The sequence below is a fragment of the Camellia sinensis genome, chromosome 5, assembly GCF_055761805.1.
Source record: "Camellia sinensis isolate YWXY chromosome 5, ASM5576180v1, whole genome shotgun sequence".
Classification (NCBI taxonomy): Eukaryota; Viridiplantae; Streptophyta; class Magnoliopsida; order Ericales; family Theaceae; genus Camellia; species Camellia sinensis.
In genome coordinates, this window is record NC_138965.1 from 107189152 (window position 1) to 107205749 (window position 16598).

A 16598-nucleotide genomic window follows, 5' to 3' on the forward strand; every position below is an offset into this window, starting at 1 on the left:
AAATACACCATTTACAACGCGCACCATACGTGTGGACCATTTTCCTCTCTTGCCCAACGCCGGATACCATGCTTACAACTTCACTACCACCCTCATCCCCATCTCACAACCTTATTACCGGTGACGGCTGGTCAAACACAGCAAACCGAAGCTTCTAAAATAGTCGTAGCTGGAGAGCAACAAACATTAGTCAATCTAAAATCGGACACCGGAGTAAGAAAGAAATTGCCGGAGTGGTTTAAGCTCCCAAAGCCACAACAATTCCTTACTGAAATGAACCCGCATTGTAGCGCTATTGCACCTACTCACATGGGACTACCGGAGTAGACCAAGACAGCAACACACCGCACAATCACGCTGGCGAAACTAACGCCGGATAAGAACAAATCAGAGCAGAAATATCACAGAGGGGGGACCCTTGCAACCAACACCAGTGACTTACCACCTCCGACATCAACACAAAACAGACAACCTGGACATGGAGAGCACCGTTACTGGAGACCAAAACTAGTCTAGCGCCAGAGAAAAAGACACACACAGGTGCATGAGAGAAACCAACAACGTAAAGCAGCAACCAGGTACTAGAACAAGCCGATGAGCTCTAAACCCACCACTCCTTTCACTACCATGATTGGAACTTTCTCTCTCTAGAGAAAATCTAGAGAGAGAGGCTATTCGCAACATGAGCTACACACCGTAAGCTTAACCAGCCAAGAAACCAGACTGAACTAAGCTCAAACACAACCGCCACCATGCGCGTTGAGACCACCAACACCAACGGCAAGAAGCAAACCAACAACGCCGACATCCTCCAAGACTGGTGGTACCAACTTCACAACATGATCTAAACTTCCCATCTTGAAGACCCAAGCTGGATAGAGCAATCATGGATAGAGCAACACTCCAGCCATAGTTTGAACACCATATGGCCAAACCAATGATGCATTGGAACAACACTAAAACTTAATACTCACAAACTAGTTCTATATATAGCTGGATGCACATGTCACCACCACATTTCAACACCACCTTGGAAAAGATAAAGTGGGTTTTGTTGGTATAAATTCCATCAATTTTTTTTTTCCAGCACTCACCATTGGGTTTTTTTTTAACCCTCTTTCTCACTTTTTTTTTTCTCCTTATTATGAAAGTAGCCATGGCTGTCCTAGTTTAAGCAGCCACTTACATACAACACCTCAAACCAAAAAAATATGAAGTTGCGAGGTAAAAGCTATTTCAAGTTCAAACTATTCTTCGCATTATAATTTGCAATTTTTATTGAACAATTCAAAAAAATAATTTCCTTTAATTCTAATTGGGTCCGATCCATTTGACAAATTTATTTGGAGATTTGCTTTTGAAGATGTGTGTATGTATATTAGTTGTAGTGCTACTGAATGGGAGTGGTGTGGCAGTGCAGTGGGTATCGCCTTGGTTTGTTGGATGAAGCGAGTGATAAGGAAAGGGAAATGAGAAGGAGATAGAAGGCGGATGGTGGTTGGGAATTGCAGGCTAGTTTTGCTGTGTGACGAGGAAGAAATCCTGAGATAATCTGGGCAATTTCAGAGGCCTCAATGTGTTTGTTGCATATTTATATAATGAGGGGAGAGAGAAAGGGTGTTTTGGTCCAAAAGTGTAATGTTTTTGGTAGGAAAGAGTGCTGCTTACATTTTTATACTCGTGAATCTCACGCTCTGGTTAAATAAACGGATTTGTCAAAAATTATAATTTGATATTTAGTTTAGGAGTTTAAGTGTTACAAATAAAATTATAGAGAGAATCCGTGTTTTTGGATAAACCACAAGAGATTAAAGTGTAATTTACCCTTTTTTTTTATAATAAAAAATCTAAAATTAATTAAAATTTTACAAAAACAGACGACATGGTGGCCCGTGCGGGGCAGTGGACGCAAACCTCCTTCCATAAACCCTACAAATATAGTGCAGTACACTAATCTTTCTTCCGCTTTCAAGCACTGTTCTTGCGATTCGTCTATTTTAGTAGCCACTCTCACCACCCCAATATCTCCAGATTCTTCACCATCGTTCTCTCTCAGAACCGATCTAGGGTTTCATTTTCTTCTTCTCATACACTTCCCCAAATTTTCACATCCAGCTTCGTTCTCCCCATTTCCTGCTTCACTGTATTAGCGAGAAATGGCCATGTCTGGACAAACCCTTGATATTATGGGGGATCGCCAGTCCGGTCAGGACGTTCGCACCCAAAACGGTACTCTCTCTCTCTTCATATTATATCTCTGTATTATACATACAGGTTTGTGTTTTAGTACTGAATGTTTTTTGGGCATTTTTGGTTATGGGCAGTGATGGCTTGTCAAGCAGTCGCAAACATTGTCAAGTCTTCACTTGGTCCTGTTGGGCTTGACAAGGTATTATCATTTTCTTCTATTCTTCACTGGTATTTGTTTTAATGTGTAATTTTGTTTGTTTTAGTTTTTGTTGTTTGGTGGGTAGAGGTTTAAATTTAATTTTTTTTTATTAATTTAAGTTTGCCGAGCAACGTTGCACTTTGAAATGTGTATGTGATAATATGCGTGCTTATGTGTGTGTGGTGGGTTTGCAATGGTTTTTCTAGAATGGTTTTGTATGCATAGGAATTTCACTACAGTAAACGATCTAATTTGTGCAACTCATGGGTTGATTGTTTGTTGATTTTGAGAGTAGAATGAGTGAAATTTAAACCAGTTTTGTGTCACTGACTGAAGATAATAAGACTGAATTTGAAATAACAATCAGTGGAAGAATTTGGTTGAAAGATTTGGGAAGTGACTTGGAAAAAAAAAGGAGAAAAGGTGTGTGAAATTAGGTGAAATGTAGGTATATCTTATTCACATTTCACCTACATTTTCTCTTTCCCTTCCCCAATTCCCCAACCAAACACAACGTTAAAGTTGGAACTATAGTTTGAAGATTTGGTATTAGGAATGGCCTGAAATTCAAAGTCTTGTGGAAATCTTGACAATAAATGAAAAATTAATTTACTGACAGTTGTTGTCTTGCTACAGGTCAACTTTTTGGCTGAAGATTAATGAGTTTCAATTTTTTTTTTTTTCGCCTTGTATTATAGTTCCTTCTCCTCATTCTCTCACAGCATCACTTTTCCCATCTGCATTCCATCTTTCTCTCGCTTTGTATTTCAGACATCCAAGAAGCATTTCACTCCCTGTACTTTTGTCTATGTGCTGCATGTTTGAATGTTCTTTCTTTCTTTCTTTTTAATTTGGATTTGCAGATTCTAACAGTTTATGGAGTTACTCTCCCCCCCCCCCCCCCCCCCCCCCCCCTACCCCCCCCTTTAAATTTTAAGTTCAGTTCAGCTTTTACTATTAAATCAGCAATTTTAATATTTCAAGCTTTACCAGTATTGGTAATGGGTCTTTGAAAGTCTTAATTTTTTTTTTAATTTCCTGGTTCAGTTTGGTGGAAAGGTAGATCTTTTGTGCAATTGATTATGATTACTCCATAATGGCAATGGGATAATTTAATTGCCTAGTAATGCATCTTATCACAAATTTGATTTATTAGCCATCTCAATAGCAGGTGGGGTAACTTGCTCTTTTGGTAAAGAGTATATCCCCTTGCGTTAATATGGAAATTTTAGGCATCATATGACCATTAATTGGTTATTAACTAAGAAGCACGGACACTTCTAAGAAGGTGACGTATCCATGTCGTGTCCGTGTCGGACACCGACACTCTTTGGACACTCTTAGGACACGTGTCCGACACTCTTCAAAACGTGTTCTGTTTTTTAAATTTTTTTAAAGACCCGAATACTCTTTGGACACTTAGAAGACACACATGTCAATCGCATAAACACACATGTCTATCGATTGGATACATGTGAAACTAATTATAAGTTTAAACAAAACAACTTAAGATACAATAATAAAACAAAAAGCATATAAATTTATAGGAATTAGTATCATATTATATTTTTTATTATCTTTGAATGATATATTCATATATATAACATATAATAAATATATAAAATTGCATATTTCATGAGTGTCTCCCACGTGTCGTGTCCTTCATTTTTTGAAAATTAACGTGTCGGCGTGTTCGTATCATATCCGTGTCGTGTCACGTGTCCGTGTCCGTGTCCATGCTTCTTAGGTTATTAATGTAACATTTTTTAGGTTTTTATTTTTCTGGTCAGATTGATGAAATGAAATATATGAAGCTTGACTAACAAAAAATATAAAAATAAATATTGGATATGGTTGTTGCCTATTACAACCAACTCCTATTATAATTACATGTACAAGTGCCCATCTAACTTCTAGATTTGTTTAATTTTCTGATCGAGATAATTTATGACAAAAATGTTCCATTAGTAAAGTTCTTAGACATAGCTATAAGCCATTGATGGCATACATTTTGGAATATAGAAAATATTTGAGAGGGTTTCATATGCCTTGACACTTCATCTGTGGATTTTATGTTTCAGATGCTAGTTGATGATATTGGTGATGTAACAATAACTAATGATGGTGCTACAATACTCAAGATGTTAGATGTTGAGCATCCTGCTGCAAAGGTGGAAGAATAAAGCATCCATTCGGTTCCTTGTTAATGTTTTGATTTGAAATAAAAGTAAAAGTTATTTACTGTTCTCATATTTTAAATTCTCCCCCACATTTATAGGTACTTGTTGAGTTGGCTGAGCTTCAAGACCGAGAAGTTGGAGATGGGACAACTTCTGTGGTTATTATAGCTGCGGAGCTGCTTAAGGTAAAACCATGCTAGAACATTGATCTTGTATGCATTGTAGATACAACTTTTGTGATCCCATCAGGTGTTCTAAATTTGATTTATATTATGGAAAAGGCTTTTTATTCCGTTATTTGATTTTTGATTTTTTTTAATAAATTGATTTACCAATTGATTACTGCAGAGAGCAAATGATTTGGTGAGAAATAAGATTCACCCAACTTCTATAATCAGCGGTTATAGAGTGAGTATTCAGTTTTCATATTTTTTTTGGCTATATTCATTATAAGTACTTAGATTGGCAAATATGAGTTTCTTTTATAGCTTCTGGTTAGAATTTCATTAAACAAACTCAGAATTAGCTAACGTCGCTAGTTTCAGAGAAACATGTCTTGTTTTACATTTTATTGGGGCAAAAATTAAAATAATAATAATAATAATAACAAAAAGCATGTTTTGGTGCACACATGTTTTCAAAACATATAAAAGCAAAAACAAGAAAATATGTTTTGTAAATTGCTGGAGGAGGTGGCTAGAGGTTGGAGGAAGTGGCCGGAGAGGTGGGGGGAGGGGCATGAAAACTTGTTTTGAATACAACTGAAAACAATTTTTTTTATTCCTCAAAATTTGCAAACTGTTGCATTTTTTTCGAAATGAAAATATTTCCCATACGTATTTTGTTTTCAGTTTTTAAATTTTTGTTCACAAAATTAGAAAACATAAAACAAAAAAGTTTCCAAATGAGCCCTGAAATTTCAGATTTTTTTTAAAATTTTTTAATCGGTGAAAGTCAGTTGTTAGTTTGTTAAATTAGCACCTATGAGAGTTAGCTTCCACACCCTTGCAAAACACTAAGTGCTTGCCTCCTAATTCAACTGCCCCTTAGGGAGAGTTGAACCCCTCCCTTGGGACTAAGCCCTTAGGAGAGTCATGGTGGCAACTAGGTTAGGCCTAGTTGGGTCCCTGAAATTTCAGCTTATATTGTCTTAATCTATAAGAAGCTAAAAATGTTGTTTATTTTGGCAGCTTGCGATGAGGGAGGCATGCAAATATGTTGATGAAAAATTGGCTATGAAGGTAATAACCCAATGCAATTGTGTGTTGTAATTTGTCAACAAGTCAATGTTTTCAAGTAGCTTACTAAACGCATGTGGAGCACTTTAGCCTTGTGAATGTGAACCCTTCTTGTTATTTTGGTCTCCACAACATATGTAGAGAGGGAAGCAATTTTTTGTGGCCTTATCTTATAGATCAACTTTATTTTGTTTTTCCTTTGTAATAGGTATATTAAATGCATCATAGGTGCCAAACGGGGTGTTGTGCCTCTGGTCTGGACAATAAACGTATACAATATCAAGGCCTAAAGTTCTCAAGAAAATCAAGTTCACCTATAAGTCGAAAATGAACTACCGAAAAGAATGTCCTGTACTACCTAATAGAAGAGAATGGAAAGATCATACTGGAACTTTTCATTTCCATTCTTCTATCTCATCCTTTACTGTCGATCCCCCATGATTTCTATCCCATATAACATTGCAAAGAATTATCTTTGAATCCTGGGTCACTCTTTATATTGGAGATTAACATTAAGAGAACTCATTGCTCAGATAGCACTGCCTATCTATCTACTAGACTTATTCCTGAATGGTTTGGAAGTCTTGTAAATTATATGGAACCAAAAGTCATTGAACTGACTTTTTCCCCCTCAACTCCGAAGATCCTTATGTTTGAAACAATCAAGACATGGTTTGGGCTTTTATGCCACATGTTCTCATGGGTGCCGAAATGTAGTGGAAAGCTGCGACATGTCCAATCTATGTTGTTCTCAACCAGTCTTTTTTTGTCTCTTCCAGGTGGAAAAGCTTGGAAAGGATTCTCTTGTAAATTGCGCCAAGACAAGCATGTCCTCAAAGTTGATAGCTGATGACAGTGACTTCTTTGCAAATCTGGTATGCTTTTTTTTTTTTTTTTGGTGACAATGTTCAATTTCTTTTGGCTTCAATGGTTTAATTTACAAATGAACTTTAATTCATCTGAATAACATATCCAATCGTTAAACAAATTGTTTGCACCCTTTTTTTTTGGTTTTATTATTTAAAACCACCTGTGGATCTGTAATACATCTTTCTTTTAAAACTTGGAAAAAATAAGACAGTTTAATGTCAACATCAAATATCCATCAGCTTCTGTATCTTCTGTCAAGTTTTTTATTTATTTATTTTTTATTTCTTTAATGATAAATCAAAATATATGGATTTGTTGTAGGCTTTCTCTCAGATTTCTGCTTTTGAACTATGAAATTGATATTCTGCTAAAAATCTTGAAAAACTAACTGATGTAATGATTGTGAACTTTTGTACCCTTGATAAGGGCACTCTAATTCTATATTGTTTGAAGTTTATATTATTGAAAGATATTTTTTTTTACTAGATTAGTGGTTTCCTTGTGCATTTTTGAACTTATTTTCTTAAAGTCAAGGGTTATTGGTTTCCTTTATTTGGAGAAATAATCAATACATTTGTTTTATAGGTTGTGGAAGCAGTACAAGCTGTTAAGATGACCAATGCAAGGGGCGAAATCAAATATCCAATCAAGGTTAGTTGTTGCATGAGGTTTGTTTATCAGTGAAGATTGTTGATGTTGAACGTGCCTGTATTTTGTAATTAGGTTTTAATCTGTTATGTACTACTGTAAGAGGCATTTGACCTTTATCTTGAATTAAAGATAAACTCTGGTTGTAAAATTGTTTTGGCCTTTATTTAAGCTAGTTTATCCCTCTTTTTAAATTAAGGTCTGGTAGTTAAAGTTGCAATGATCTTGTTGCTTGTTAGGGAATCAATATTCTCAAAGCTCATGGAAAAAGTGCAAAAGATAGCTCCCTGTTGAATGGCTATGCTTTGAATACTGGCCGTGCTGCCCAGGGAATGCCACTAAGAGTTGCCCCTGCAAGGATTGCTTGTCTTGACTTCAATCTCCAGAAGACAAAAATGCAAATGGGTATCCAAGTTTTAGTCACTGATCCACGGGAGCTTGAAAAGATTCGTCAGAGGTGACCAGTCTATAGGCTTAACATTGTTTTAAGGTTATTATGCCAGCAAATGATATTGATATGCTGGTGGTTGTCATGAGGGCATGCATCTCACCTTTCAATATTACACTCCACATATGTTGATATGTGCAATTGCCATTATTTTGGGTGTACCATCGAAAATAAAGAAAGAAAGAAAGAAACAGCAACTATTAAAAATGTGGGAGAGTTATAGTATAGCCTCTACTGATTTCTCCACGAAAATTTAGCATATAATGTGCTTTAATTTTTTTTAAAAAAATTTGTATTTGGCTATCTTGTGTGAGCAGCACTTAATGGACTTCCTATTTTTACAGAGAAGCTGATATGACAAAAGAACGGATTGAGAAGCTTCTGAAGGCTGGAGCCAATGTTGTTTTGACTACAAAGGGAATTGATGACATGGCCCTTAAGGCAAGTTTTAATGTGTATCCTTAAATAATTTTAGTTTTGTAATGGCCAAATTCTAGTTGTATATTTGTCGGTTTGGCTTCCTCTGTAAGGCCACCACCAAACCTTGTTTTGGATGCATGTCTTGGTTGTATGTAAGTGTTTTGGTCATGTGTTCATGTGTATGTTGTACTTGTGTTGGTTGTTTGGGCATTGGTGTAAAATCCATTTTTACTCGAAACCCCATAAATCAAGGGAAATTATACATTATGTAAAGTATCCAAATAACCCATGTACAATAGGGTAAAATAAGTTGTTCTGAGATATCATAATTGGTTTTCCATGGAATTTATAATCCGTTTCCCGTGGGATTCATCTATATTCAGCTATTTTTTCCCTTAAATATTCCATGCTATAGATGAACATACAAAAACAGGATTGTTGGGAACTACTTGTGAATTGGGATTGTCTTCTTCTCTTCCTTTGTCATGAAAGGATGTCTGATGAACCCCATACCCACACCCATGTTGTGTCATGTCCAATTTAGTTATGTGCAGATATTTTTGTTTTCTCATGTAAATTGTTTTTTGCAGTGCTGGAGGTTTATTAGAACAGATCAAATTACATCTAATTCTATGATATCGATAATTGATTTCTTTTCTAATTTTGTATCCTTAAATGCTGTTTCAGTACTTTGTGGAGGCTGGTGCAATTGCTGTGAGGCGTGTTCGGAAAGAGGATCTTCGTCATGTTGCCAAGGCGACGGGTGCAACTATGGTATGTTTCATAATTTGGCATCTAAATGATATCACTGGCTATAGCTTTCTTAAGTTTCTTCTGAAATCTTTTCCATAACTAATGATAGTATTCATTTTAAATTGCAATATTCTCCCCATTCAATTTTTAAATCGATCACAGGATTACAAAGAGGTTTGTTTTCCTATTGCTTGTAATCCTCTCTTGATTCAGCTGAAGAGTTGAAATGATGATTAATCTGCTGCTGCCTTCTTGAAATATTTTGGCATGTCCTAAGGCATGTCACATATTCTGAAACAGTGAGCTCAAAACTGGTTCAAGTGGTCCACTTGCTCTTCTGTAGAAAGCAAGCAATTGGCTCAGGATGATCCAACTATAGCAATAAAGTTGTGACTGTCAATATTAATTTAAAACCACCTATTGACCATATCTAGACATGTATCTCTTGCTTTCAACCAATTGTACCTGAGAAGATTTTGATGACAGCATGCCTTATCCGTGTGATGCATCTCTGGTTTTATGATGATTTCCAATATCTTCACACTATTACTATGTACGTTTTTTTTAAAATCATATTGGCTTATGATGATTTTATGTTTTTGTACATATGTATTGATGCTATTAAAATGTTGCAAAATGAAGCTCCCAAGTCCTAAAACTGGCTTGCATTTTCTTTATATCATCCAAATTGTCTGGCTATTGGGGTGATAGTAATTGTGGGTCAGGAGAGATATCTCACTCCTTATCGCCCCATTTATCTTTCTTGATGAAGGGGTATGACTTGCCCTTTTATCAAGGGGGAACTTTCTATTATCAAGCATGTTTTAGTTATGCCTACCAGACTGATTATTCTAGTTGCTTGGATTTAGAATAAAGGCCGCAGAAGTTAGACATAGTGGAATGATTTTACATGCCAACAGTATAGGACTCACAACTAATAGTATGCGATTAATTTGGATAATTTCTCTCTCTTGCATGTTATCTTCCCTCAGTTGCCCCCTTGCTAGTATTTTAAAATACATTTGGATGATGTGTCAAATCTTAACTACTAGTGTTGTGGCAAATTATATATGCCCACGACATCTTTTGTGTGTACTTTCAATAATGATAACACCCAAATAGCTTTAGTTATCAGAAGAATATTATATATGTTTATGTATGCAGGTGGAAAAAAAATATGAAAAGCATTAAGAGTGGAAGGACTTTCATAAAAGGGGTTGAGATTCAAAATAGGGAGTGGTGTGTGAAATTTTGGAAAGATGTGTTGTGAGGGAGCTATTATTGATCAAGGGATACTCTCATCTATTTGACATTGTGATGGATTATGTGACATGGATTAAAAATTTTGTTGGCAAGTATGAATGAGGCTTCCATTTGGAGTTTTAAATAATTAGGGATGTAAAGTGTCCCCACTTCTCTTCAGAAGCTTTGTTGGTGAAAATGATTAGGGAAGAAGAGGATATGGTGGTTTGGAAAAAAAGTGGTAAAATGGTCTTTTTTTGGAGAGGATCATTTGTTTTTGTCTTGTGAGGTGTCATGGGGCTTTGAACTTTTCTCTTTTTAATAAATGTTAGGTGTTGGCTAAATTGGGTCTAAATTTACTAATGGGATGGAGGAGATGAGTGTTGGGGATGGGAATGAAGATGAAAGTGGAACTAGTCATGCTAGATTTTGTTGCATTGGAAGACAAAAACATCTAGATATGTGCACTCCCAATTTGCTAGCCCATCTCTATTCTACATGGAAGCTTTTGTTGAGAGATATACCAAGGGCAATAGTAGAGGTTACTTTTTTTTCTGGACTCCATATTGTATAGACTGCACTGCTTATGCATGTGAGGAGCTCCTTAGCAATAGCAATTAGTATGTAGCTTTTACTACTACTGTTTTGAGGTTGCCATGTGAGAAATGCATACCCATTAGCATGGTTATCAAAATTGCTATCTGGATCGTAGGATCGTATGATCTTAAATTGCTAAAACGATCCAAATTGTTTGTAGGATCAGTGTTAAGAGTAGGATCATAGTAGGATCACTGGGTTGTGATTTTTCACATTATTTTTAATATGTATCATCCTAATTTGTATTTTACCTTTTTTTAATAGAAAGTAGAATCTTACGATCCTCGATCTGACCCTACAATCCAATCCACGAGAACCTCTCACAGATCCTTCCAGGATCCCAATTTTAGCAACCTTGCCCCATTACTTTTGGTCTTAAAACTGTGTGCTTGCTCCATCAATTGTAGATCATAAATGTTTCAATCTAGAGATTCTAAAGTAACAACTCTCCATGCATCTTCCTTCTATTAGCTTCCTCATTCATTTCAAATTTGGCTGACTTATAATTGTTACCCATTGAATTTTGGTTATATTCGGTGCATTCTTTATTTTCAGATTTCTTGAACAAACTATCCTAATTGTTTTGTTCTTACCCTGTGCTGGCATGTAGGTTTCAACATTTGCTGATATGGAAGGAGAGGAAACATTTGATTTATCATTTCTTGGACATGCAGATGAAGTAGTTGAGGAGCGCGTTTCTGATGATGATGTGATCATGATAAAAGGCACAAAAAACTCGAGTGCGGTATGTGATTTATTCCGTTGATAATGTTGAAATCTTCCAATTCCAACTGTTCCTCTGTGGAGCCAGAATACTTTAAATCATTGTGGACTGCTTGTATCTGTCAGACCATGACATTGTTACAAATGCTGTAGTGGAAAAATATTGAAGGAAATTGATATGATCAATATAAAGGCATATAATTATACTGTAGTTTACAATACATTACATGGTCAAATATGGTTTATTACGTTATTGTCTGATTTTCCTTGGCATATATTTTCTCCAGGTTTCATTAATACTGAGGGGTGCAAATGACTATATGCTTGACGAGATGGAGAGAGCTTTGCATGATGCTTTGTGCATTGTCAAGAGGACTCTAGAATCCAATATGGTAAACCTTAGCTACTGAATAATACATCTTTAAGATGCATGTATTAAGATTCAAAATTTGTTTTCGCTCAAAATTTGCGTATTAATCCATACTTCAAAACTCTGTTATCAGAATATTACGATTTGTTATTCGATTCACGATTTGATTCGCAATTTTTGCAAAATCGATACGAATCTATGGGTGAATCTATTTTGGAAGTGAATCTCTAGTGAATCGCACGATTCACAATCGCTTAACGATTTGATTCACTTTTTACGATTCATGCAATTTTTGAAATTATTGTGTCCGACATATTTTCGACTCTTTTTTTCACCATCTTTTTTTAATGAAAATGACATAATACAGCTTCTAATAGTGTTTAATACCAAAATAACCAATATATATATGCGATTTGTTGTTATTTTAGTGATCATGAAGTTTTTAATAGGATCCAATCGGATTCAGTAGACCCAACATATTTTTAACCTTTCTTCTCATTTTTTTTTTCACTTTAAAAAAGCATAATATATCTTCTAAAGATGTTTAAGATTAATTTACACTAGAATTATCTATTACTATTTTATATAATTGAATATTACATGTGTGAAGTTAGTTATACATTTTAAAATATTTTAGGCTTTAAAATCAAAGATTCAAAATAATTCTTTCTTATTATTTGCTCACCGTTACTTAGAAAAGTATATATGTTTATTGTTCAAATATCAATATCATTGTTAATTATTGGTACTTTGGAAATTGATAGTTTGTCTATTTGGTTATTATCTTTATTAAGAATGGGTAATGAGAAATATCTATAAAAAAAAAAATAAAAAAAAAAGAAGCTAAAATAGTGATCTTGCATAGGAACCTTCGTTAACTTCTTACCTATTATACTACGTGATTATCATTCAAAATAACATTTTCATTGATTTAAGTCTAAATATTTCATATTCATAAGATATATTTAACATCTAAATGTGTAAATATATGTTTTGAAGTAATTTAGAAAAAGTGACCGAATATTTACGATTCACGATTTGATTCGATTCGATTTGCGATTTGGTACGAGACTATTTCGATTCAGATATGAATCCCGATTTGACAACTATGCTTCAGAATGACATTGCATTTCTGGTTGAGGGGAATTTGAGATGTCAGTAATCCAAGAAAAAGTTGCCCTCCAATTCTTTCTGAACATGCTATACCATCTTACTTTTTAATTTTTTTTTTTTTATATTATTGATTAATACTCTCATATGGAAAGGGGTTTTTAATTAATACTTTTAAATTATTATTCTTTTAGATATTGTATAGTTAAAAAACATACTTGCTCACTTAGATTAGATGAGAAACAAAATAATTCATTTCAAATGCTATTTAAATTGGACTTGTTTCATTTTCTTGGAGTGCTTGAACAGCCCCAAAATCCTGGGGTTGTCGCACATTGCACCTGCAGTGGGCTTTATAATCAGATCTGACGATTTTATATTGAATGGGTATATCAATCTTCATGGTCCTTAATTCTTTGCAAGATGTCATTGCACCTGCCTTCCTTTTCTAACAGGTGTACACAATGAAAATACAGTTTCCAATAAGGTTTATTGTCATAACAATAGTTGTTGTTCTGCCTTTCTGTCTATGCTATAGTCATGAATTGTTGCAAAACAGGTGGTAGCGGGTGGAGGTGCAGTCGAGGCTGCCCTATCTGTCTATTTGGAGTACCTTGCCACAACATTAGGATCTCGGGAGCAGCTAGCAATTGCAGAATTTGCTGAATCTTTATTAATTATACCAAAGGTCCAAAAGATGTGATGAGTTGCTTTTATTGGTTTACACCTCGATTTGTGAGTTTTTATGTAGTCAGTAGCAGTGACGGTCTATCTGGTGCAGGTTCTTGCTGTCAATGCTGCGAAGGATGCTACTGAGTTAGTTGCTAAACTGCGTGCTTACCACCATACTGCTCAAACCAAGGCAGATAAGAAGCATCTGTCAAGGTATTCTGGTGCTTTGCTGTAATAGAGTCCATGCCTACTTCCTCTATTTGCTTTTTTCAGGAGAAGCTCTGGATGTGTAATATGAAGCCAATTTAATTGGATTGACTAAAATGATTACGGTTGTTTTTAAAACCTCAAATGATGTGATTGGTTCCAATTTTTTTTTTCTATTTTGCTGTCACAGCTCTTGTTTGTGGCATGGCTAGGGTTAAGCAATCTCACCAATAGTTGAATCTATGGATTCATCCCAAAACTGAATGTTCTTGTGCCATAACACATACTCTGGTTGGAATAGCTTGCAGTATAGTATTACCAGATGTAGGATGTCAATGTTGTCTAGTACACTATGAAGGTGGGACAGGGTCCATTTTTGCATTGAATTTTGTGATGGCACTAAGATTGACACTTAGTTTCATCCAATTTCGCCCCTTGCGCACACTCTTAGTGAGGTTGTCAAAGTTTTTACGGGGCGAATTTCGACCTTATATATTACACCTGGTAATTACAAAGATGCCAAGGGAATCTATTATAACACTTGATAATTTTAGAATCCATGACACTACCCATATATAGGCTACAATTAGTTATTGACAGTTACAATTGTCCATGGGCAGATTGCCACATACCTGTAGTTGACTGTTGACACCCCAAACTGCCTAAGGTGTGTTGAAGCAGGTTGTTTGGTTACTGTTATATTCATGGACTGGAACATCTTGCCTACAATCATTGTGCTCGTCTAGTTAGTGCTTGTCAAATAGTTTGTCCTCCTCGGCTGTTGTAGTTCTTGATTTGTATTATTTAAGACATGCGATTAATTAAGGGGAAACCCACAATAAATATCTCCATGTCCGGGCAATGCATGGATCCTGGGTTGATTGGTTGATTCGGGCATAAGTGTCTGTGTCACTTGTTAACACGCGGCACAGCTATTCCGGCCGTTAACCACGTAAAAGGTATCAAGAGTTGTTCCATACATGCATATTACTTGAACCTGTGATTTGTGCTGCTTGCCTGGTTTATGTCCACTCTGGATCTGATAACTATGGTCAAGTGTAATTTCATTAGCCACTGTTTCCTGGTGTCATGGTCGAAGTAGCTACTAGGCATGTAATGCCTCTAGTTAGGGATGCAAACAAGCCAAGTCAAACCGAGTAGTAGGTTGTTCAAGTTTGGCTTGAAATCTTAACGAGTTTCAAAACGTGTTTAAGCTTGGCTTGTTTGCATAATAAGCCAAAATCTCAAACAAGCTTTTAGTGAGCCAAACAAAAGTTGAGCTTAAGTGACTTGGTCTTTTACAGGGCATATATGCTTATCGAGCTTGTTAATCTTAAATGAGCTTTTAATGAGCAAAACAAGAGTTGAGCTCAAGTAGTTTGGGTAATTTTGCAGCCTTACCTCTAGTCATCTTGATTGGGTCGATGCTATCTTTGCTGCGTGATGTGTTGTTCCCTGCTAAATTTATTCATTTTGATAGGAGGTGTCTTTTTTAACTGCCCAAAAAAAAAAAAAAAAAATCTCGAGGGAAACAACTATGCACATCATTCCTGAATTTGCTTGCGACAAAGTTCTCTTGCTTTTTCTTTGTTTATGTTTTTTGTATTTATTCGGTTTGGTTTCTTTTAAATTGTTACAGCATGGGACTAGATCTTTCAAAGGGAATTGTTCGTAACAATCTAGAAGCTGGAGTAATTGAGCCCGCGATGAGCAAAGTGAAGATAATTCAGGTAAAAGTTATTTGTTGATTTATTTATTTGTTCATTTTAATTGCATTTGGATGTAATTTTGATTCCAAGAAGCTTGATCAAAGTTTTTTTTAATACCTTAATTCTTTGTTTGCCACCAGTTTGCAACTGAAGCAGCTATAACAATTCTCCGAATTGATGACATGATCAAGCTTGTCAAAGATGAAAGTCAAAATGGCGAGGATTAGATTTTTGCATAATTGGGAGACGTTCTCGTTCTTGGGTGAACTATGGTTATTCGATGAGTGGTAGGAGTTGGAATATTGTGAATTTCATTTGTACGTGTTGAAGGGGTTCACCTTGCGTGGGTTATTAAAGAATTTTGTTTTAGTTTCGTTCGGTTACTGGGACCACCACTGCTTAATTTTGTGTTGCGTGTGCTGTTAGTTGTAGCAGATGCAGCAATATTTTTGTGGAATGCTATGTAAAATTTGGGAAACAATGTAGTTTCTTGTTTTAGGTGTGAGAATGCTCATTTTTCTTTTGTTTTTTTTAGTTGGAGCCAACATGCAGACTTGATCTTATGAGGGTCGAAAGATGTGTTTGATTGAGCTTTTATTTTGGTAAATTACACTATCCCTCTGATTTAGTTTGAAAATACATTACTATCTTTATATAAAGTTTACCTCCGTTAATAATTTTGCCAAAAGTCTACATTACCTTTTTTCCCTCTAAAGCACATTTCATCTTCTCACAACCGTTCTTCTCTCCTCAAGTTGTACATTGCAGCACAGAAGGTGCTGCAGCAAGGCACCAAACACCTCCACATGAGTGGCCATCACTAGCACACTTATGGGTAATGTTATACAAACAGAAATTGTATACAAAAAATCCATACAAAATGATGCGTCTTATTTGTAATAAGAGTACTGTTAGTTATACTAACTTTATTTCTTTGCACCTTGCACTCTTTCATTTTTTTAATTCTAATTTTGTCCAAATATAAAATTTCATTTCTTCTCTTATCCCTAACCTTCTAACCC

The 16598-nt window shown here is 35.5% G+C and overlaps 1 protein-coding gene across 2 annotated transcripts; it reads left to right on the forward strand.

Moving 5' to 3' along the window:
- The first annotated feature begins 1861 nt into the window (after nucleotides 1-1861).
- Nucleotides 1862-16081, forward strand: TCP-1 (T-complex protein 1 alpha subunit). Of its 2 annotated transcripts, none has more exons than XM_028267645.2 (17): nucleotides 1862-2229; nucleotides 2325-2389; nucleotides 4471-4560; nucleotides 4668-4754; nucleotides 4918-4977; nucleotides 5760-5810; nucleotides 6587-6682; nucleotides 7263-7328; nucleotides 7565-7782; nucleotides 8118-8214; nucleotides 8881-8967; nucleotides 11396-11530; nucleotides 11796-11900; nucleotides 13548-13676; nucleotides 13770-13873; nucleotides 15507-15597; nucleotides 15717-16081. In XM_028267645.2, exons 1-17 carry the CDS (start codon nucleotides 2157-2159, stop codon nucleotides 15801-15803), a joined length of 1641 nt encoding a protein of 546 aa, XP_028123446.1. In that variant the 5' UTR covers nucleotides 1862-2156; the 3' UTR covers nucleotides 15804-16081. The 2 variants fall into 2 exon arrangements, with proteins under 2 accessions (XP_028123446.1, XP_082725596.1); XM_082869470.1 differs by having other exon boundaries at nucleotides 1905-2229; nucleotides 2325-3642; nucleotides 4137-4560.
- The last annotated feature ends 517 nt before the right edge of the window (nucleotides 16082-16598 follow it).

Excerpts from the sequence above, each read along its gene's own strand:
- TCP-1 (XM_028267645.2), top strand. The coding sequence starts at position 2,157 with ATGGCCATGTCTGGACAAACCCTTGATATTATGGGGGATCGCCAGTCC. Across the intron at positions 4,561-4,667 it reads TTGAGCATCCTGCTGCAAAG|GTACTTGTTGAGTTGGCTGA; the intron begins GTGGAAGAATAA and ends CCACATTTATAG. Across the intron at positions 15,598-15,716 it reads GCAAAGTGAAGATAATTCAG|TTTGCAACTGAAGCAGCTAT; the intron begins GTAAAAGTTATT and ends GTTTGCCACCAG.